Source organism: Cricetulus griseus (genome assembly GCF_003668045.3).
Source record: "Cricetulus griseus strain 17A/GY chromosome 1 unlocalized genomic scaffold, alternate assembly CriGri-PICRH-1.0 chr1_0, whole genome shotgun sequence".
NCBI classification, from domain to species: domain Eukaryota; kingdom Metazoa; phylum Chordata; class Mammalia; order Rodentia; family Cricetidae; genus Cricetulus; species Cricetulus griseus.
In genome coordinates, this window is record NW_023276806.1 from 172,779,301 (window position 1) to 172,802,200 (window position 22,900).

At 42.0% G+C, this 22,900-nt stretch overlaps 1 protein-coding gene across 2 annotated transcripts in view; it reads left to right on the forward strand.

Moving 5' to 3' along the window:
- The window catches only part of Napepld (N-acyl phosphatidylethanolamine phospholipase D), a 40,416-nt gene that overhangs the window by 7,141 nt on the left and 10,375 nt on the right, over nt 1-22,900 (forward strand). For both annotated transcript variants that reach the window (XM_027393430.2, XM_027393432.2), the window contains exons 2-3: nt 10,709-11,018; nt 20,465-21,111. In XM_027393430.2, the coding sequence (XP_027249231.1) occupies nt 10,709-11,018; nt 20,465-21,111 (957 nt within the window). The remainder of the gene's footprint in view (nt 1-10,708; nt 11,019-20,464; nt 21,112-22,900) is intronic.

Sequence of the window (22,900 nt, forward strand, 5' to 3'; positions counted from 1 at the left end):
TCTTCAAGGCTCTAGGAGGAGAGCTGCAGCTGGTAGGAATCTTGGGCACAATGGTCTTATTTATTTTTTTACATTTTTTAATTTAAATTAGAAAAAAGATTGTTTTACATGTCAGTCCCAGTTCCCTCTCACTTCCCTCTTCCCCTGCCCCCCACTAACTACCTATCCCATACCCTTTCTGCTCCCCAGGGAGGGTGAGTCCTTCTGGGGGGGGGGTCCTCAGAGTCTGTCATAGCCTTTGGGATAGGACCTAGGCCCATCTCGTGTGTCTAGGGATAAGTCCTATGCTAGGGATAAGTACTGATCTACAAGAGGCCCCAGAGATTTCCAAGGTCTCCTCATTGATACCACATTCAGGGGGTCTGGATCAGTCCCATATGGTTTCCCAGCTATCAGTCTGGGGACCAAGAGCTCCCCCTTGTTCAGGTCAGCTGTTTCTGGGGATTTCTCCAGCCTGGTCATGATCCCTTTGCTCATCACTTCTCCCTCTCTGCAACTGGATTCCAGTTCATCTCAGTGTTTAGCTGTGGGTCCTTCTACTTCCTTCAGCTGCTGGATGAAGGCTCTAGGATGGCTTATACATTAGTCATCAATCTCATTATCAGGGGTGGACATTTAAGGTAGCCTCTCCTCTGTTGCTTAGATTGTTAGTTGGTGCCATCCTTGTAGATCTCTGGACATTTCCCTAGTGCCTGATTTCTTTTTAAACCTATACTGGATCCCTCTATTATGGTATCTCTTATCTTGCTCTCCTCAGTCCAGCCACAATGGTCTTATTGTTAAGATTTGTGTGAATTCCAAGAACATTAGGATCTCCATTATTCATAATGGATATATAGAAGGAAAGAGACATTCCAGAGTTGATTCCATTTTTGCTTAGTTATGCCATTGTTTTTTTAGTACACATACATCAGTGTTTCAGAGTGTAATAAAACAGTGGTTTACAGTTACTGGAGATTTACTGTGTGGGAGATACTGGACTAAAATTATGAAACTAAAGCACAGAGAGGAAATAATTGGCAAAGTTTAGAAGTATTTATTTATTTGTTTGTTTTTTTGTTTTTGTTTTTGTTTTGTTTTGTTTTGAGATGGGGTTTCTTGTTGTAACAGCCCTGGCTGTCCTGAAACTCACTATATAGACCAGGCTAGCCTTGAATTCCTGAGTGCTGGGATTAAAGGCATGTTCCAACACCCGGTTGAAGTATTTATTTTTTAGATATTTGTGATTTTTTTCTGATAGTCAAAACTAACTTTCTTTCTTTCTTTCTTTCTTTCTTTCTTTCTTTCTTTCTTTTTTTGGTTTTTCGAGACAGGGTTTCTTTGTTTAGCTTTGGAGCCTATCCTGGCACTGGATTCCTGGCACTGGAGACCAGACTGGCCTCGAACTCACAGAGATCCACCTGCCTCTGCCTCCCGAGTACTGGGATTAAAGGTGTGCGCCACCAACGACCAGCTAGTCAATTCTTTTTTAATTATGTTAAATATGCTTTTGTAGTTTACTACTTGCTCCCCATTCATTAACAGAGTATACTGAGTTGAACTTAAGGGTCTCTGTGGTTTGTCCTTGTGGTTTTATTAGCTGACCTGAAACTGCCTGGGGGCTGAAGCAGGGGATGGCAGAGCAGGGCCTCACCTCAAACACATCTGCCATCCTGCCACTTAAAACCTTTAGTGACTCGAATTCGTTATACCCGCCTCCATGTCCAACACACAAGACCCTTTTTGGCCATACATTGAGGAGGTTAGGCGCCTTTTCAGCATCACTGATCCTCTGTATCACGTGACCATCAATGTGAGATACTTGCCATGTAAGGATTCCTCATGGTTCTGTGAACTTGGGTCACTGGTTTTGGAAATGCTTTATTCTAAAGACTACCATTTTCATCCTCCAAAGCTGATCTTCTATCAACATGAAGGTAGCAAGCCAACATCTGTATAGCAGTTTAGGGCTGTAGCTTACACCCTCAGCTCCTTTCCCTAGTGCTTGGAAAAGTAGATCTTAAGTGGCCATTCACACAGTGTTTGTTAAACACAGCATGGCAAGTACTTCAGTACAGTCACTCTGTAGTTAGATCTTCCTGTCTGTGTCTGTTAGTCACGAAGCCTCTTCCGGAATGCTCTGAAAGACCACTGACCTATCTTTGCACCTGTGGCATTGTTCTCAGATGACAATCCTTTGTGAAGCTGTTTCTAGTCACAGAGAGCCTCCTTCCAGGCTTGGGCAAGCCTGAGTTAGAGGAGACAGGCTTGGTAGCCTCAGCTGAGTCCAAAGGATGTTACAATTCGAGAGGTGGAAGCGACTTTAGTGCTATGGCCCAGTCTTCTAATTTTGTAGTGAATGAAAGCGAGTCAGCAAAGTTAGGTGACTTTTCAAAGGCTACAGAACTTGGTGCATCCATTGAAGCAATAACCAAAGTCAACCCGGACTGTCAGGAGTGAAAAGACACTGTTCTCCAATTTCTTTTCATGGGCTGCATTTGCACAGAAATTTTTCTTTATTGTAGTTGTAACAGAGTCAGCAGAGGAAAAGAGTACCCACATTTTGGAAGCATAGTTTTGTTACAGCATTGACTTAAGGAAAAGTGAAGGCATCTTTAAGGTCATTGGCATATTTTGAGCTTAGTTTCAAGTCTCATTAAGCAGCACCAGCTTAGTCCCTTCCCTCATCCACCAACCTCTCCAACTATATAATATAATTCTGTATAGCATTTGGGTACCATTACTACCAGGAATAAATCTACATTTTATAGCTAGTATTATTTAAAGGCATTAAAGAAGGGATAATTATGTCATTCCAAGAAACTTTGATGCCCATTTCATTTGCTATAACATGCCCTGAATTGTCCAGTTGTGATAAGTGGCGTATTGCAAGGTATTGTTGTTTTTTAAAGATTTATGTATTTTATGCATATGAGTGTTTTGCCTGCATGTATTTATGTAAGCCATGTACATGCCTTGTTCTCGAGGAGGGTGTGAGAGCCTCTAGCTGTGAGCCACTGTGTGGGGGCTGGGAACCACACCTGGGTCCCCTGTAAGAGCAACAGGTGCTGTTGTTCCCCAGTGGCTTTGTTCTTAAGCTGTTGCTTGTCTGTTGTGTTGCTCTAATAGTTATCAAATCCTTACTTTCTTACTTACATAAAAGGAAAGACATGGAGAGGACTCATCTAGAATTTGCATGTATTTTAGGGACTCACAGTCTTTACTAGGCTGTGTGGTGACTTTTAATTCAATATACCAAATTTGTCTAATAGTTAAGAATATTTAAAGCCTTTGGCAATGTGCAGTCAGGACACCTACCGTGTGGACACCTGTTGTCAGAGACACCAGTTGTCAGGGCACCTGTGTCCTTGATAACTTTTGCAAAGAAAAAGTGTTCTCAAATTTGTATTTCAAAGAGTCAAATTATAATTTGCATTTATTCTCTCAGAACTTACTGTTGAATCTTACACACCTTTGATTAATATTCTTTTGTCAATTATTTGTCCAAGTAATGTTTTTGCCTGGTATCTCAACCTACTAACCATGGTGTCATTTGTTCATTTTAGTATGGCAAAGAGGCTATTGTGTTTAAACAAGGAGCCTGGGGTCTTGTCTCCTTTGTTAAGACATTGCTTTGCAGATAAATGTATGGATGCATGCTATATTTGAGTATTTTTAAGTGTATATTGTGCATGAATACTGATTCTGGTATGTTTGAGCATTGTTGTAACTCACATAAGGTGTGTTCCTACATGCTGTATAAGCTTTCTGTTTGCTTTGCTTTCCTGTAGCTTCTCAGCAAAACTAAGTTGAGAGAGCAAGTTCAAAGTGGGATTGACAGGTAATGCCCTGCTTTCTGGACTGGTGTGTGTGGTACAGTCAGAGCTCTTCACAGAGAACATTTCTCCCTTGTTACACGCAGTGCAGTCCCAGGCGTGGGCATGCTCGCCTGCACATCAACTTTCTCAGTGTCTGTCGGGGTCTCTCCTGGAGTCTTACACAATGTCAAGGTTTGGTAAAGTTCATTCAGACTCTTCTGAAGTCCTTTGTAGACACTTTAGAGAATTGGGATATTGTTATTTTTTAACCTATGCTGTCTAGCATTGTAGTAAAAGGACCCTTCTCTTCAAATAAAGATAAGGTGAACAAATCAAAAATTGTGAAAATATAGTTCTGGATATTTTTTTAGCTGTAACATCAGCATTATTGTTGTGTAACAGTCACTCAGGATTTATTAAATGTCTGTTGCAGGAATTCTAATTTGCTGCTTCATAATTTATGCGGATGTTAAAGCTCCAAACATATGTTGTACTGTTCTGATTTTTTTCAAACTTCAAATGATAAAGCAGTACATTCTGTTCTTATGAGTTGGCACATCTTAAATGCCAAACATATGAAACAGTTCTGAAATAGAGAATTTTTGTTTTTAGAAGGCATTTGACCCATGTGTGCAGTTATTGAAGTAAAATATTTGTACTTGGCTAGCTTCTCTTCACCAAATGTCATGGTTCAGACCTCCCTTTGGTGAGAGATGTAGGGGCTGAGTCCTTCTGCTATTAAATAAGCAATTAATATTCAGTGTACTTGGTGGTTACTATATGAAACTGTCATCTTTATAGCAGATTTGTGTTTGAAAAGCTCAAATGTGGGGCTTTTCAATACATACAACTCATTTCCAGGTTTCTTGTCATTCCATATCGTGCTTACTGATGCCCTTTGTGGGCCTGTTGCTATAGACACCAACAGAGTGACCATAGGCTGGTGCCAGTGAGTGAGAGGCCCTCTCCTCTCCTGACTCAGCTCTCAGGCGGGCTCTGTGTGTCTCCATGGTATCAGGCTCAGGTTGTCATTTTTACACTTTCAGGACTTTGCCCCCAAGAGCCTCATTCCAGATTGTCCTGGTTTAGTTTTTCCCATCCTCTCATTGTCCTGCAGAGAGCTACATGCAGTAGTAGTGTTGCCTGACATCTTTATGGAGTAAGAGATAACCCCATGACTACTAATTTTCATGCATCCCTTTCCCCATTCCACAGAGGCTAGAAAGTCACATGTAGATCACCGTGGAAGAACTTGATGCCCTCAAGGTAGGAACTAACACATGGAGAACTCAGGTAATGGGCTGGTGTTTGGAGGCACATGGAACATGGGTAGGGCCAGAAGCCCAGCCATTCTGAAGCATCTTACTGACTTCTGCAGGAGAAGCCCTGGCGACCCTTTGTAGGGAGAGACCCCTGATGCCTGTACCACTGTTTGGGTGTGGTCACACGTATGTAGAGGGGTAGGATAAAGAGAGGACAGGAGGTGCTCCTCCTCTCTCCAGGTTCAGGCCAGGACTCGGAGGCATCAGATGACCAATCTGGTTATCGACTATATGTGTGAGTTGTTCTCATTGTTATCATTTATAATATACCATCAATAACCATATCTTGTGTATGGTTGTGTTCCTTTTCAACTGTTGTCAGGAGTAGGATTAAAGGCATGTACCACCACTGCCTGGCCAATTCAGTTCAGAAGTTTTTTTCTGTAGTCCAGTGTCTTTCTGCATCTCTTTATCCTTTCTCATTAGCGTTAAGAAAGTTTAGTGTCAATAAAGCATTTTGTAATCTGTGTTTGGGGGTCTTTGTCCCCCTGCCTGTATATGGAGCATTTCTTTTAGAGTGTAGTTAGATCTCTCTACTACTGCTTGTCCTATGGGATTGTGTGGTATACTGGTAACATACTTTATGTTATAATATTTAAAAAACTGGTCCAATTTGCTGGAGACATATGCTGGAGCATTGTCAGTTTTTATTTGTGCAGTTATACCCGTAATGGCCATTACCTCTAACAGGTGTGTGATAACAGAATCAGCCTTTTCAGAGCTAAGAACAGTAGTCCATTGAAACCCTGAAAATGTGTCTATAGTATGATGTACATATTTTAAATTTCCAAATTCTGGAAAGTGAAACACATCCATCTGCCAAACCTCATTTCTCTGAATGCCCTTAGGATTACAGCCTGCTGGCAATGGAGCTTGATTATAGAAGGAACAGGTAGGACAGTTTCTCACTATCTCCTTGGCTTGTTGCTAAGTGATGGAAAAATCCTTTTTAACCTTTGCTATTTACATGGTGTTTTTTTTATGAAATTCTGAGGCTTCTAGCACACTTCCTATTAATAAATGATCAATCTTGTCATTGCCTTGTGCCGGAGGGCCTGGCAGACCCGTATGGGATCTGTTGTGAGTTATATATATCGGATGAGTCCTATTCCTGATCGTTTCTTATAATTGTATAAACAGTGAAGTTAATTTCGTATCTTCAGGAATGAATTCAGTGGTCTTGATGTGTAAAATGACTCTGCATATTGAGAGTCAGTAACTATGTTAAGAGGTTCTGTAAAATCCATGAGTACCATGAGAATTGCATATAATTCTGCCTTCTGTACAGATGTATATGGACTTTGAACTACTTTACTTACCTCTTCTGATTTATAACCTGCCTTACCTGATTTGTTTGCATCAGTGTAGAAGGTAGGGACTCCAGAAATAGAAGTTTGTCTTACAATACATGGAAGGATCCAAATTGTCTTTTTTATGAATTTAATTGTCAGTTTTGGGATAATTGTTGCAAATTGTTCCCAAAAAGTCAGTAATTCAGCTATTTGCGAATATTCATTATCCTTTCATAAGGAGGAAATTTCCTCATTAGTTAAAGGTACTATAATTTCTGCTGGGTTCCTTCCAGTCAGTTGACGAAGCTTTTCAACCCTTCTCTTTTGTTTTGTTTGTGTTGGATCTGCCTATAAAAGACCAGCCCTGCCGATCGTGTGTGTGTGTGTGTGTGTGTGTGTGTGTGTGTGTGTGTGTGTGTGTGTGTGTGTGTGTGTCTCATGGGAGGTACCAGGTGAGAATGGTGTGCAGACCTGTTTGTTCTATAGATTGATTGGGGAGAAAGCCCAAGGGATTCAGAGGTAGGACACTGGGGAAAACCGGGTTGTCTAGGGAACAGATATCACTCATCTCTTTCCAGATCCTTCTCTGTGCTCTTCCTGTCATTCTGAGCAACTTCGCAGCAGCTTGGATCTTGTCCATCTCCATTTGGGCGCACGGACTTTTGTACTTGGAGCCTTGCTTCCCTGTGACATCAAACTCTTTTTCCCCAGGTTGGACTCCGTCCACTGCCTCATCCCCAAGCTTCCCCAATTTCCAGCCATCCCAATGTCTTCACATCTTACTCTCTTCAACTCTGTTGACTCCACTCCGTGATTCATCTTAATGATTTTTACCTCTTTGCTCATTTTCTATTGGCCGGGCTGTCTGCTTTTGAATATGTCAATTAAAAACTGGAGATTATGATTCCTAACTTCAGGGTGTCCTGACAGCCTTAATTTAAATGAAATGTATGAACATGTGGTTGGTGCTTTGCTGTGAGTTGGTGTCCTGGGCTTTTCTTTTCTACTCAGTAACCCAGCTCCCTGGCTCTATGGTTGGGTTAGTTTTTGTTTGCTTGTTGTTGTGTTTATTTTCTTCTTTCTTCTTTTTTTCTTTTCTTTCCTTTCTTTCCTTTCTTTCTTTCTTTCTTTCTTTCTTTCTTTCTTTCTTTCTTTCTTTCTTTCTTTCGAAGGGTCCCTCTCATGTAGTTCTGACTGTCCTGGAACTCAATATGCTAACCAGGCTGGCTTTGAACTCACAGAGATCCACCTGCCTCTGCCACCTAAGTGCTGGGGCTAAAGGCATGCACCCCCACCCCCACCCCTGGTTCGAGTCTCTACACTGTTCTTTTCACTTTTTACCATGTTACTGGAGTTGTCTTTCTTAAAGGACCCTTTTTAAGCATCTTCAGTGTTCTGTGGTTGCCCAAAGTATAGACAAGGTCTGCTTGGTGTGGTAGTCTAGGTGCAGGTGGCCTCCTAAATACACCCGTCTAGCTTTGTATGCCTTGGCTACAGGAGACTGCTAAATATTGTTCCACAAACCTTATTCAGATGGAGGTTTTTGCTCTTTGGTCTTTGAAGCAAAATACTTGTTTTTCTTTTTACTGTTTTTTTTTCAAACATTTCAAAATTTAATTGGTAAGTCCAGTTACAATCAATGTGTGTATTAAAAGTTTTGTAAATATAGAGACTTGTTTCTTCACTATTTTTTTGGTGGGGGGTTTGAGACAGGGTTTCTCTGTGGCTTTGGAGGCTGTCCTGGAACTAGCTCTTGTAGACCAGGCTGGTCTCGAACTAACAGAGATCGGCCTGCCTCTGCCTCCTGACTGCTGGGATTAAAGGTGTGCACCACCACCACCTGGATGAGACATGTAAGTATATATGTAACAAGTGCAACTATCTCAGAAGCTACTCATTACCGCAAAATGTAACACCAGGTAAGCTCTTCCTGTGAGATGCATTATCTGTGTGCATAGCAATGTCCGCTTACTCAGGAGTCTCGTCTGATAAGGGAGCTGAACTTTAACTTTAATGTAAAGGCTGCAATCTAGGCTACATTTTAAGACACAAAAAGTGTGTCTGTGGGAACTGAGGTACCTCATCCAGAACACTTTAAGCTTTAGAACATAAAGAATTTAGATGTTTGGTCAGTTAACCAGATTAGAGAACAAAGGATTAGCATTTGTGTGTACCAAGCACTTAATGTACGTTATATCATGTGACTCTCAAACCTCCACAGGGTAGGTAGGTGTTTGACTGGTGAGAAAAGGAGGCTTAGAAAGATTGTTTGCCTAAGATCTGAAGCCTGTGAGCCCCTCTCACTGCCAAGCGCTCCCCAGAGTGTGGTGTCTGCGCAGCAGTGTTTGCTTAGGCTTTTGTTAGCTGTGGCTTCTTTCATCAGCGATTATTCTCCAGATGGTTGACTATTTACCCTCACATTAGAGACACAAAATTGGGCGTCATTCCTCCTGGGGTTTGTGTTCTTTTTCTTCTTTCTCTGACATCTTTCTATTTAATCACCTCTGTAGATATGAAAATAACATTTAGTTTTATGTAATTTGTGCTTGTTTTTGTTTGTTTTTTTAAGGATTATAAGGTGTGTAATTGTGTATGCATTGATTCTAAACCAATTAGAAAGCAAGTGTCTGCTTAATACGAGGAAGGAAATGAAGTTCTTCATACTTTTACTGTATTATTTTCCCACTTAGAAATAGCTTTAGTTCTGCATGCTTCACAATCAGGGATTTCAGTGTCTTGAGCATGGGAGATGGTAGGTGCAGCAACTGAGGTTGTCTGAGTTGGTGTGTGCCTAGGTTTCCAAGTGCTTCCATTGACTTAGATGTTTTAATCTTCTCGGTAACCCTAGGAGCCAATAATGTCTTTATCTCCATTTTATAGATGAGAAAAAAATCAAGTTGAAGAAAAGGTGGGAAATTTATTCAAAGCTAGGATACTGCAGTGTCTTGGCAGTTTTGAGTCCGAATTACTTAGAATTTATGTTGTTACTAAGTTAATTAATAATGCTGTTTCCTTCCTTGGCAGGTGGACTTTTATTCTTTGGGGGAGTAGTTACAGAGTATCGTCAGGATGAGAATGACTTAGCTTAGTAGGGTTATATGTAAGTCACTTGAGTTACTGAGGCATCATTAAAAAACTAAGCAGGTCTTAATTTATTGTTCAGAACATTTGCAATTATGAAAATAAGGATTCGGAAAGGTGTGTGTGTGTGTTTCTTCCTGTGACTTGTGCCTGAGGGAAGCAATTTAAAAGAGCAAGCATTTGTTGTGGTTCACAGAGGGTTTGGTACATGGGAGAGGGCTCTGGGCCTGTGGGAGGCTGATGCCATGGCAGAAGGGTGTGTTGGAGCAGGGAAGCTAGGGAGAGATAGGAATGCATCTCTTTTCCAATGTACATCCCTCCATCCAAGCGGGTCCCAGCTTTCATAATTATTGCACCTCCCACTGGTCTATTGAGATTTCTAGTTCTTCTGTTGATCACTTCATTGATGAAGGCAGAGCCCCATGATCTAGTCTTTTCTCAGAAGCTCCGCCTCTGGAAACGGCTTTGTTGGGAACCAAGCCTTTAACATGTGAGCCTTTTTGGGGAGTGCTTTGTATCCAAATCATAATAGTGCTTCTATTTACTCTGCAGAATGTCATTGAAACAGACAATTTTGTGTCTAAATGCTGACTAGTGAAATAATGTTGTTTTAGGTTACAACAGTGAAGGGACTTTGAAAGACTTAGCTGGCATGTTGATTGGGAAGGCAAACATCTTTTCTTTTTAGCAAGTAGTAATACTGGGTTTTAAAATTATATTTTTCCAGCAAGAACATTTGAATTAATACAAGCTATTATTATAAGGTTGGGGAAATATTTCTGACTAAGAATGATATTAACATGCTTTAATGACTGATTTACAGTTTTTATTGCTGTGAAGGAACACCATGACCACAGCAACTCTTATAAGGGGAAAAACATTTAATTGTGGTGGCTTACATTTTCTGAGGGTTATTCCATTATCATCACGGTGTGACATGGTGGCCTGCAGGCAGACATGGCGGTGGAGAAGGAGCTGAGAGCCCTACATCCTGACTTTCAGGCAACAGGAAGTGGTCTGAGACACTAGGTGTGGCTTGAGCATATATGAGACCTCAAGCCCACCCCCACAGTGACACACTTCCTCCAACAAAGCCAGACCTCCTTATAGTGCCACTCCTTATGTGATTATGGGGACCAGTTACATTTAAACTGCCACAATGAGTTTTTGTTAAGCTTGGTGATCTCCCCTTTCCTTTTTTACTTTCCTTTTAAAGCTTCTCACCAAAGGACATGGATGAAAATGAAAACAGTCAGTCTTCAACTACAAGCTATCAATATCCTAAAGAAACAGTAAGGAAGCGCCAAAATTCAGTACAGAATTCAGGAGGAAGTGTGTCTTCTAGGTTTTCCAGGAAAAGCTTCAAACTGGATTATAGACTAGAAGAAGACGTAACTAAATCGAAGAAAGGAAAAGATGGGAGATTTGTTAACCCATGGCCGACATGGAAAAACATCTCTATCTCAAATGTTTTTAGATGGCTGATAATGGAGAAAGACCACAGCAGTGTTCCGGTTTCCAAAGAGGTAGGCAGCATTTAGCTGTTTTTGAATGCTTTGTGTATACTTTAAATACATATATATGACTTAGTTTTTTATTTTTTTATTTTTATGAGCTATGACCCTCTATTTAGTGATTCGAACTGTTTGTGTATGGAGAGACATAATGGTAAGTTTGAAGGGACAAATGAATTTTATGACCCATGTCCTCTGGTTCCTAGTGTAGCAGCACAGTGCATGTGTAAATAATCCCTGGCAGGTCGTAGCCAGCGGCTGGGCTAAAGTGCTTTAGAAGCAGAGCAGTAGAAGTGCTGAATTCTGATTGGTAGGGTATGTGTGCTGGACCTAGAGAGCAATTGTGCAGTGCTTTCTAGGTTAGATGATCACATGAACCATGTTATAAAGGTGAGAAGGCGCACAGTGTGTTCCAGAGAGCAACAAGCTGATACAGATTTGGAATGTGCATTCTGAAAAGTAAGGCATGACCTAAAGTATGCCTTTAATCCTTGGACTCAGCCACCAGTGCTACAAAAGAAATCTTTTCATGTCCTTTGCAAAGCTACAAAGGTTGACTATGCCTTCAGTGGCAGTAGTGTCACTAAGGATGTAGCTTAGATAGAGAATACTAGAAGAGTCAGATGTGTTTTGGCAGGGCTGGAGGAGTAGGTTATGGTCCCATTACCATGGCATCTTCTTTTCCTTTCAGTTTCTTTCTTAGTTTCCCCTGTACTACCTATCATCTTCCTTGAATGCCGATCCTGCCTGGCTTTGGGGGAGTTAGGGGCAGGGTGTCTGACTTTGTGAGTTGAGGGATAGTATGGAAAGACTAGGGGCTTTCCTGAAAGCTCTGGTTTACAATGGAAGAGGTAAGGGGCTGTGTGGGTAGCAGTTGATTTTGGTGTTAGATCTTCTTTAAGGGATATAGTATTGAAAATCTTACATCATGCTGAGTGTGGTGGTGCAAACCTTTAATGCCAGTACTTAGGCACCAGTGGCTAGTGGATCTCTGTGAGTTCAAGGCCAGCTTGATCTACATAGTGAGTTCTGGGAAATCCAAGGCTACACAGAGAGACCCAGTCTCTATAAAGGGGGGTGGTGAAGAAAATAATTCTTCTATAACTTTCATGCTAGAAATACTCATAGTAATCTCTATATGGTATATATATTTGTATATGTGTGCATTTATATGCACATATATGCATATATTTGCTGTGCTGGAGATTAAACCTAGAGCCCAATATATTGTTTTTTTTGTAGTTGTTTGTTTATTGAGACAGGCTGGTTTCAAACTTGTAAACTGTATAGGATTATGTTCCACCATGCCTGATCTCAATATTGTTTAAGGACCTTTTAGAATTAGGTTAGATATTAATAGATAACATTTATATATGGAGAGCTTTTTAACTATTTTATTTATTTATTTATTTATTTATTTATTTATTTATTTGTTTGTTTGTTTGTTCATGAGTCCTGAACATGTATGACTTTATGTCAGAAGAGGGCATCATGAGCCACCATGTGATTGCTGGGAATTGAACTCAGAATCTCTGGAGGAGCAGCCATTGCTCTCGACCACTGAGCCATCTCTCCAGCCCCTGTATGTGGAGAGTTTTAGGATGAGGCAAGGAACAAGAAAAGCGTCTTATTTTGTTTGTTTGTTTGTTTGTGAGACTCAGGCTCCCTATGTAATTCAGGCTGCCCTGGAACCTTTCTATCGCCACACTAGCATTGAGCTTGTGTTCTTGCAGCCTCGTTTCCTGAGTGCTGGGATCACAGGTGTGCACCACCACACCTGGCCTTTTCTTTCCTCCTTGATGAACTTCATCTGAGGAGAGATAGTCAAACTAGGACGGGAGGGAATAGGGTTATAAGGTCAGGATAGGTGAGCTATGTGGGTTTTTTTTTTGTTTATTTTTCATGTAAATTTCTTCCTGGTTTTGAGCCACAGCTTCTAAAAATAGAGGTTAGTGATAGGTTCAGTATTGTTTTATTTCAAAGAGTAAGTGGCTAGATGAAGGTAGAATTATATGTCTTCATTCTAACAGTTTGGGAGATTCTAAAAACTGGGTTGACTCTGAGTACCTGCCAGGCCAGTGGTTTTTAAGGGCATATTTGTCCCTTCTGAGAAAGTAACAAAAGCTGCAGAGGAATACACACGGCTAGATAAGTACGTTGCCATTGGCTTATCGTATCGTCATGGATCTTATGAACTCCAGTCTGTCCATGCACTCATTTATTTAGCTAGTGTTTACTGAGCATATCTATGTGCTGGACACACCATTATGTGCTAAAGAGTGAATAAACAAAGTCAGTAAATCACTAGTGTGGAGTATTAAAATGTAAGTGTGCCGGTTGGTGTTGCCCTCCATTAATCCCAGCACTCTGGAGGCAGAGGCAGGCTGATCTCTTGAGTTCCAGGACAGCCTGGTCCACAGAGTTAGTTCCAGGACAGCCAGTGCTACACAGAGAAACCCTGTCTGGAAAAGAAAACAAACAAACAAACAAACAAACAAAAAAGGAAGAAAGAAAATACACACTGGAATAGTGCAAATGTGCCTTTCTTTGATATTATACTGAATTCGTTTTTACTGACATATTCAAAGATCTGAGTCCCCTTAGGTATCTTTCTAATACCCTGCCTTTAAAAAGAAACGCTTCATTGACGAATGCAGCCAAGCCTCTACCACCCTCTGCCCGATTCACTGTTGCACTTACGGTTTGAGTCTGTCTGTCTGCCTGGTTGATTGTTTTTAAGTGTGTGCCACCATCACCGGGCTCTAGTTTGCATTTTCATTTATGACCTCTTCCCTGTCATATTCCCTCCTTTTCTTCAGTGAAAGTGCAAGTGGCTTCCCTTGTTTATTTCAGGGTTAACTAACTGTGTTTAAACAGTTGCTGAAAGGTTGAGCTTTGCCCAAGGGTGACAGTTACAGTTCCCCAAATCCCAGAACAAAACCAGGGGCAAGTAGATGAAGAACTAATTTAATCAGATTTCTGTAAGTTGTTTTCTTAGACATTGAGAGGCCAGCATTGAATGAGAAGATCACAGCCATAAGTCATTACTTTGGAAAGAAAATAATATTTAAATAGAATAATTATATACTATGCTATTTATATCATTATAGTATACTGCATTTGTTTACCTAAATATGTGAAAGTGCTGTAGAAGAAACATATGATTAATGTGTACATTAATTGATAGGTCTGAATAAAGTGGGTCATAAGCAGGAAGCATAGTTTAGTTGCATGGTGAGAAAGAGTTTCCTTCCTGGGCCCTTCCTGGTATCTGTCACAATGTTAGGGTAGTACGTCAGCTCACAGGGCACACATGGTTCAGAGGCTGTTGTTGCTTTGCATTATTGTTGCCTCTGTGACCTTGTCTGATTGTTATTATGATTCATAGTCACCAGTAGAGGGGAGAAAAAAATAACATTTGGCAGAATTTAAGGAGGTGAGGTACAGACACTTCTTGAGTTTCATTAGTTGGAGGAGGCTGTCAAATTGGAGAACAGCATAGCTGGGTAAAAAAGTGGGACTCCAGGAGTTTGGGAACCAGTTTTGTGCTTTTCACTGACCGTGTGGCCTTTTTTCTATCCCAATTTCCTGAGATATTTGCAGTAGTCTAATTTTCACTTGACTCCACAGCTCATGTGTTAAAGGCTTCTTCCTCTGCTGATGCTATGGGAAGTGGTGGAGACATTCAGAGGTAGGGCTAAGTGGGGAGGTCTTCTGGTGTGCTGGTGTGCCCATGCAGGTGACAGTAGGACTCTCATCCTTATCCCTTCCTCTTCATTTTCATTTCTGGACAGGTAGATCAGGGCCTGCCATCATGTCCTGTCCTTCACAGGCCCCAGAGCAACAGAGCCGCTTGAGCGTAGGTTGAAACCCCCAAAACTGAGCAAACCCAAGCACCTCTTTGGTACCTACTTTCTAAAATGTCACCATGGCATCTGTTTCTGATTTATTACTGTCGTCAGTGCCTAGTAGGTGTTTTCAGTCTGAAAATATGTTTTTTTCAGTTGTAGGAAATTTCCTTATCTACAGTTGTAGGAAATTTCTTTATCTACTCAATGGAAAATTCTATCTATCCTTTTGTTTCAACATGACTAGGTAGCCTTTATATTCAGTGGGTATAGGAAAAAACCAAAATTCCAGTACAACCAAAGACTACGGATCCCAAGAGTTTCTTATAATAGGATTTAGCCTGGATGTTTAAATGGCAAATTGTCTAAAAGGTTTTTTGGACCATAGAAGGTTTCCCATGAAAGTCTTTCCCTGTAGATTTGATGCTGAGAGCATTATTTACTTTCACCAACAATCCAAATCACTGGGTGATTTGCATTCCCTGTAAAACAACCTGTAGCTTACTGCCACTACCCTGGACCAAAGACATCTGTAGACCTCAAATCAACTATGTTGCAGTCTTGGGAGGGACTTGGGAGAGTAGATAATTTGACCAAGAAACACCATTTCAGTGTGGTGTTTTACTTACTTTTAGTGTGAATGAATATCATTCCAAGGAGGTGAAGGTTTAGTGAAAAGAAGAGATTTAGATGAAGACCTGACCTCTTGAGTGAGCTACCTATCTCTTGTGTGAGCTACAAATTTAGTGACTCCTCTCTACTTTGGTCTGTTTACCACTAAGGTGGCCGAAATACCTGTCACAGTATTAAATCACAATGTGGTGGTTTGAATGAGAATGGCTCCCATAGGCTCACATATTTGAATGCTTGGTCCCCAGTTAGTGGAAATGTTTGGGAAGGATTAGGAGGTGTGGTCTTGTTGGAGGAGGCATGTCACTGGGTGAAAGCTTTGAGGTTTCAAAAGCCCAGCCATTTCTAGTTACTTCTTCCTCTCTGTCTTATTTTTGCTGATAAGGTTGTAAACTCTCAGCTATTACTCCAGTGTCACAGCTGCCTATCTGCTGCCATGCTCTCCACGTGATGGTCATGGACCCTCTGAATCCTGGAGCCCAATAAACTCTTCTTTAAGTTGCCTTGGTTGTGGTGTTTTGCCATGGCCATAAGAAAGAGTGTGCTTAGCATCACCTTATTAAACGTAAACATGACCTGGCACAGCAAACATTGTATTTTCCCCTTTTCTCAAGAAAAGCAAAACATTAACCAAACTGCCTTTTAATTATAGGCCTTACGATTTTTCCTTTTGCAGTTTCCATGAGGGAAAATTAGCCAAGGCAATCTTAATTTAGCCAAACAAACAAACAAACAAACAAACAAGCAAACAACCCCTACTTTCTTTAAGAAATGAAGAATTCCTTCTCTCCCTCCCTTCCTCCTGCTCCTCATGCTTTTTCAAACTCTGGTGATTGGGACAGAAAGTTTACAGATCATTCATTCCTTTTCTGGTATTGTGTACCTGTGTGTATGCGTATATGCGAATGTATGTGGAGGCCAGAGGTTGATATTGGCTATCCACCTTAGTCACTCTCCACCTTAGTTTTTGAGACAGAGTCTATCCTTGCACCTGATTTGGGTAGGCTGGCTGGCTAGTGAGCTTCAGGAATCCTCCATTCGCTCACACAGTGCTGGGGTTATAGCCATGCCATGCCGACTTCCTTATGGATGTGGGATCTGAACTCACATTTTCACACTTGTGTATCAGGCACCTTACCAATGCAGTCATCCCCCAAATCCCTGATTTTGTCTCCTTGGTCGTTCAGTAGTAGGTTATGTTGTTTGAGTTCCCAGGTAAATTCCAGGGAGCAAATTTGTGAAGGTAAGTGAGAAGAAGCTGAGCGTGCAGAAGGGCTCACCCATGTGTCAGCTGCTGTTGTGCGATTGGGGTACAACACCGCCACCGAGGCAGCTCATACAAGGCCAGGGTTATGTGGGCCTGTGATTCCAGAGGGTCCATCGTCGTGGAGAAGCACGGCCGTAGCCAAACTTGAGAACTTGTGTCTTCAACTGCAGGCAGAAAGCAGAGAGAGAGAGAACTGGGAACGGTGCCAGGCTTGGAGACCTCAAAGCCCACCCCCAGTGTCACAGTTCCTCCAGCAAGGTCACCTCTCCTAAACCTACCCCAAGAGTGCCACCAGCTAGGAACCACGTATCAGACACCTAAGCCTCTGGGGTGAATCTCATTCAAGTCACCACAACAAAGAGTGTTCAGATGGAGTCACTATCTTTGTTGTTGTTTGGTTGTTTTTCTTTTTTTCAAGTAGGGTTTCTCTGTGTAGCCTTGGCTATCCTGGAACTCACTCAGTGGATCATGCTGGCCTCAAACTCCCAGAGATCTGCCTGCCTTTGCCTCCTGAGTGCTAGGATTAAAGGTGTGCACCACCTGAAAAGCTTTACTGGTATGGCTTTTCGTACTACACAACTGAACCATTAAACATACAATTTAGTTATATTTACAGACATGTTCAACTACACACAATCATTTCTGTTATTTCCAAATATAATACCCACGTCCTTCAGTCATCACCCTCCAACCCTGCTTCTTTCGCCCTCCTCTGCTCCCTGGGAACTATTAATCTACATTGTTGTCTTCTTATAACCTTGATGATGCATTTGAGGCTGCCAACAATGCTTGACCCTCCAGTAGCCATTCAGATAATTCTAAATGCCAAGCTTCAAGTGGCTTTTAAACTTAGAGCAAAACCAAAGTTCATTTGTTTTCAGTGGTTATTATTTTCCAGGTTCTGCTCAAACATTCCAAAATAGTTTAACGTAATGCAAGTTCCACGTATTTATATGTATATTTGATGAGTTTTATTTTAACATTGACATAATGATGCAGAGCAGATCACCACAATAAAGAAAAGGAAAATGCCCGTCATCCCCTTATTCCACAAGCTCTTACTTTACAAAGGTTAAGTAAGGGTGGATTGGGGCAGGTAGCTTAGTAGTTGGCCACATGCTTGGTGTGCATGAGGCCCTCAGTTTGTTCTTCAGCACCACACACGCCGAGTTAATTGAAACTACGTATGCTGATAGGAGAAGGTGTCATGTAAGCATGGAGACCTGTGTGAGCTGGCTGACCTGTGTGAGGGTGTCATCTAAGCATGGAGACCTGTGTGAGCTGGCTGACCTGGGTGAGGGTGTCATCTAAGCATGGAGACCTGTGTGAGCTGGCTGACCTGGGTGAGGGTGTCATGTAAGCATGGAGACCTGTGTGAGCTGGCTGACCTGGGTGAGGGTGTCATGTAAGCATGGAGACCTGTGTGAGCTGGCTGACCTGGGTGAGGGTGTCATCTAAGCATGGAGACTTGTGTGAGCTGCCTGATCTGGGTGAGGGTATCTGTGTCACTCTTTCCTTTTTCATCTGTAGGATGGAAGGAGTTTTTGCCTCTGGTGTTTTGATCTGTGTTAAATCTAAATTTTTTGTATGAATTAGTGCAATTTCTAAACAATAAAATCAATATAAATGGTAGTTATTGCTAATGTTATTTTATGCTATATTTTAGTAAAGTACTTGATATAGTATTTTTGTCATCATTGTTGTTGTATGACTAGTATTATGCCCAACACATAATTACATTATGTTAAATTTACAGTAATTTCTTTCCTTTCTTTACAAAATGTTTATTTTATGTGAATGCTTGTGCCTGGGGATGTGGATCACATGCTTGCAAGTGCCTGAAGAGGCTAGAAGAGGGTATCAGAGCCCCCTGAGTTGTGGGTGGCTGTGGGCAGCCTGGGTACTAGGAATAGAACCCAGGTCCTCTGAAAGACCAGCAAGTGCCCCCAGCACTTCTTCTTTTGCCTCCATCTTATCTTTTTGATTTTCTTCCCTCTTAATTCTTGGTAAATATACAATGTGACTTTTTTTCTAACCCTAATTGTAAATTTTGAGAATTGAAAAAAAAACTACTATTCATTTGTTCATTAATTTATCCCCAAAGTTTTATTGGTCAGGCCCCATGTTGTAGTCACTAAACAAGGTGCTTAAAATGATTCCAGGCTGTATAAGACAAGAGATGGAGTCTGTATGCAGACTAGAGCACAGGAACCTTGTGTTCCTAGAAGCATGCAAATCCAGGGTCGTAGGGAGGGGTTCCATCTGCAAAGATTTAGGGAGGGTCCCTTGGAGGATGCACAATTTAATTGCAGTCTCGAAGGACTGAGAGGGTGAAGGCAATCTGAGAAATGGGTCAGAATCCTGCAGAGTTCTGAAACTCCATCTAGGAATGGGACGAGTTTCCTTGAGTATGGGGTATAGTGTGTTCAGAGGAATAAATAGTGTGAGTGCAGCTGGGAGGACTGGGCATCCCATGGGCAGCTTGTTGTTGGGCAAGGGGACGAGATGGGTTTGACAGGGAGCAGAGAGCAATGAAGACTTACGGGAGGGAAGGAGTTACATCTTAACCACAGGTACACTGCTTCTGTTGCATTGTTTATTTATAGACAGGCCTTACTATATTAACCAAGGCTAGCCTTGAACTCTTGGTCTTTCTTCCTCAGCTTCTCAAGTGCTGGGATTATAAATGCTATTTACCATATCCATCTGGTATACTGCTGAGGACTTTTATGACTCTGTATGGATGGATTGAGTGTGGAGACAGCTGAACAGTCACAAGTGCTTTGATGTGTCCCCACGTGTCCCCACGTGTCACAAGTGCTTTGATGTGTCTAGCTAGCTACTACTTAGGTTATTAAGTGTAGGTTACTGGCTATGCAGAAATACAAAAGATTGACAGGCCTGGTGTATGCTTGGCCTTCGGGGTTGGGACACCCTGTCTTCTTCTGGAATACTTGTAGAGTGTGTATTGTGAGCCAGCCATTCCTAATTCAGTTCTCATGGCATTGCAGTACCATCTTCCAGCTGGGGAACGGTCTTGGGGGGCTCAAGACACATTACTACCATCCCCTCTGCCTTTCCTCTCCTGGCCAGGCCTCTCATTCAAACTCTCTGAGTGGTGTCTTAGTTTTCTTTCACCATGTTCTCCTGCCTTTGCCCTCTTGTCAGCCTGCCATATAAGGGTAAGGAATGAAGACAACTATTGATGAATGTGACCCCCACCCCCACCCCCGCCCCAGGAATTATCACAGTGCTTGGCTTTGAATTTTGTGTCCAAGGGTTAAATGCCAGTTGCCATCAGCTTGCACTGTGGGTTCCAGGTACTGGCCTGCTTTGGAGGCTTAGGCAGCAAATACATCATCAGCTCAGTGAGGAGACAACAGCAGAACGACTGCATCGAGGCCAGTCTACTGCTGGCGTTTCCAAAGACAGCCTTCAAAATAAAACCCTTCAGTTTAAAATTGGATTTTCCTTTGCCGCCGCCGCCGCCATAGGCATCCAGGACTAAGCAGATGACTAAGCTTGTTATTAAGACACATCTAGAAAGAAGCCAGTGCCTGTGTGGAAGAGATGAGCCGCAGTGGCAGGTGGACTGGGTGGCTTCATTTATCCCCAAATAGCTCCTCGATGAAATGTAGGTCACAGCACTTTCTGTGATGATGTAATATCTTTCTACTCCCTAAATACTGCTTTTTCCTTTTCTATATATACAGGAACTTGACAAAGAACTCCCAGTGCTTAAGCCATATTTTATCAGTGACCCCAAAGAAGCTGGAGTGACAGAGGCTGGCTTGAGAGTCACATGGTTGGGACACGCAACGCTGATGGTGGAGATGGATGAGCTCATATTCCTTACAGATCCCATGTTTAGTTCCCGGGCCTCTCCCTCACAGTACATGGGTCCAAAGCGGTTTTGCGGTCCCCCGTGTACAATAAGTGAACTCCCCCCAATAGATGCTGTTCTTATTAGTCACAACCACTACGACCACCTGGACTATGGCTCTGTCCTCGCTTTGAATGAGCGCTTTGGCAGTGAGCTGAGATGGTTTGTGCCTCTGGGGCTTCTCGACTGGATGCAGAAATGTGGCTGTGAGAACGTGATTGAGCTGGACTGGTGGGAGGAGAATTGCGTCCCTGGCCATGATAAGGTCACCTTTGTCTTCACACCTTCCCAACACTGGAGTAAAAGGACCCTCATGGATGACAACAAGGTTCTGTGGGGCAGCTGGTCTGTGTTGGGGCCTTGGAATCGATTCTTCTTTGCGGGGGATACTGGTTACTGCCCTGCGTTTGAAGAGATAGGAAAGAGGTTTGGTCCCTTTGACCTGGCAGCTATTCCCATTGGAGCTTATGAGCCAAGGTTTGTAAAGGAGTCCTGGTACTATGTAATTGTGATTTTAGTGGTGGGCTTGGTGTACATTGGTACAGGTTGAAGTTAGATTTATATTCAATTTTGTATCAAGGTATAAGAATTGGGCTAGGCCCCAGTAGCTCACTCCAGGAAGCCATCTAGGAAAACAAAGGAATTTCTATACCTTGCAGAGCCCACATTCCTTCCTGCTTACTAGCCAGTACCCAGAATCACAGGGGTGATTCTTTTTGCAGATAAATGTCTCTGCTTTGTGATTGGGAATTTCCAATCCTCCCTCCTACAGCTGTATGCTCAGCATTTATTTTGAGAGCACTTAAGGGCTACACTGTCACCAAAGACCCAGAAGACCTAACTACTGTCTGTTCTACTAAATACTGTCTCTTTAAGAAGGGATATGATTTCGATGATCTCAGTCAAGCAGATGTACAAGTGAAACAAAACGGACTTCCTGGGCAATGAAATGACTGCTTATTCTAGTTTAGATGCTCAGAACCCACAGTAAAAAGTCTGCCTGCTTGCACATTCCTGGGATTCCAGAGCTGGGGAGGCAGACAGGAGGATCCTGGTTGTTCACTGGCTAGACAGTGTCACCAGTTAGTGAGATCCAGGTTTAGTGAGAGAAGCTGTCTTTAAAACAAGGTGTGTGTGGGGGTGAGACTGGCAAAATAGATTAGGGGGTAAAGGCACTCATTAATCAGGGTAAAACTTGAAGTCCCGAGTTTGATCCCTGTGATAATTCTTTTCCTTTCGAAGGTGGAGAGTGATTAAGGGAACCAGCTGATGGTGACCTCTGGGCTGAACATGCCCTCATACACTTGTGCACACACCATACATTCCAGGTTTTCTGTACTTTTCACAGCGTGCAGATACATGTATGTTACTCAGGCAACCCTGCAAGCATTGTATCTCCAGTACATGCAGTGTACCTATAATCTCAACAAGGCTTGGGACTCACTTGCCGAGCGGTTTGTACACAGGGTGATGGATTGGGTAAATCTAATATTTTGCTTTCTTTTGATATCTATCTATCTGTTCATCTGTCAGTTTTCTTTTTGCTTTTTGTATCAGGATTGAATCCAGAGCTATATCCCCATCCCCATCAAATTCATTTGTTAAGTTCACCAAGCCATTTTTCTGTCCTTACTAACATCGATCCTTTCATTTATTGGTTTAGCTTTACTTATTTCCTTATTGTGGGAGAGTTTAGATACTTTTACCTGTTTGTGTTCTTAGTAATTATTAAAACTATCATAATTTGCCAGATAAGGTGGCACACGCCTCTAAACTCCAAAACTTAGAGGTTGAGGCAGGAGGATCTGTTCCGAAAGACCACCACCAACCAGTACAGACCACAACAGAAATTATTATAAGTCAGTATTAGTATTTGAATTCTACTTTCTCCATTCAGATTATTCTGGTTCCCACTAAACTTCTGAAAATATCAATCAACATGGCTTTAAAAAACTTTTACAGATCATTTTCAAATGGTGTTGGCTTTTACTTACCACAGTATCTCTTTATAGCTACAGAAACAAGCTTTCATGGTGGCATCGTATGTGTTTAGTATGTATGTATGAGGTGATGGCACAAATTGCATGCTCACAGCCTTGCTCCTTCTCTGCAGTGCCTCTGGGCTGGGGTGGGGATGGGGGCGAGGCATGGCTTGCTTTAAGAGCCTTAAATGTGGTAGCTCACATGTACTGTGGAATCTGATTTTGTTTTATCAATACTAGCTGTTTTAGAAATAAAATAAACCTTAGGAATCCTGTACACATGT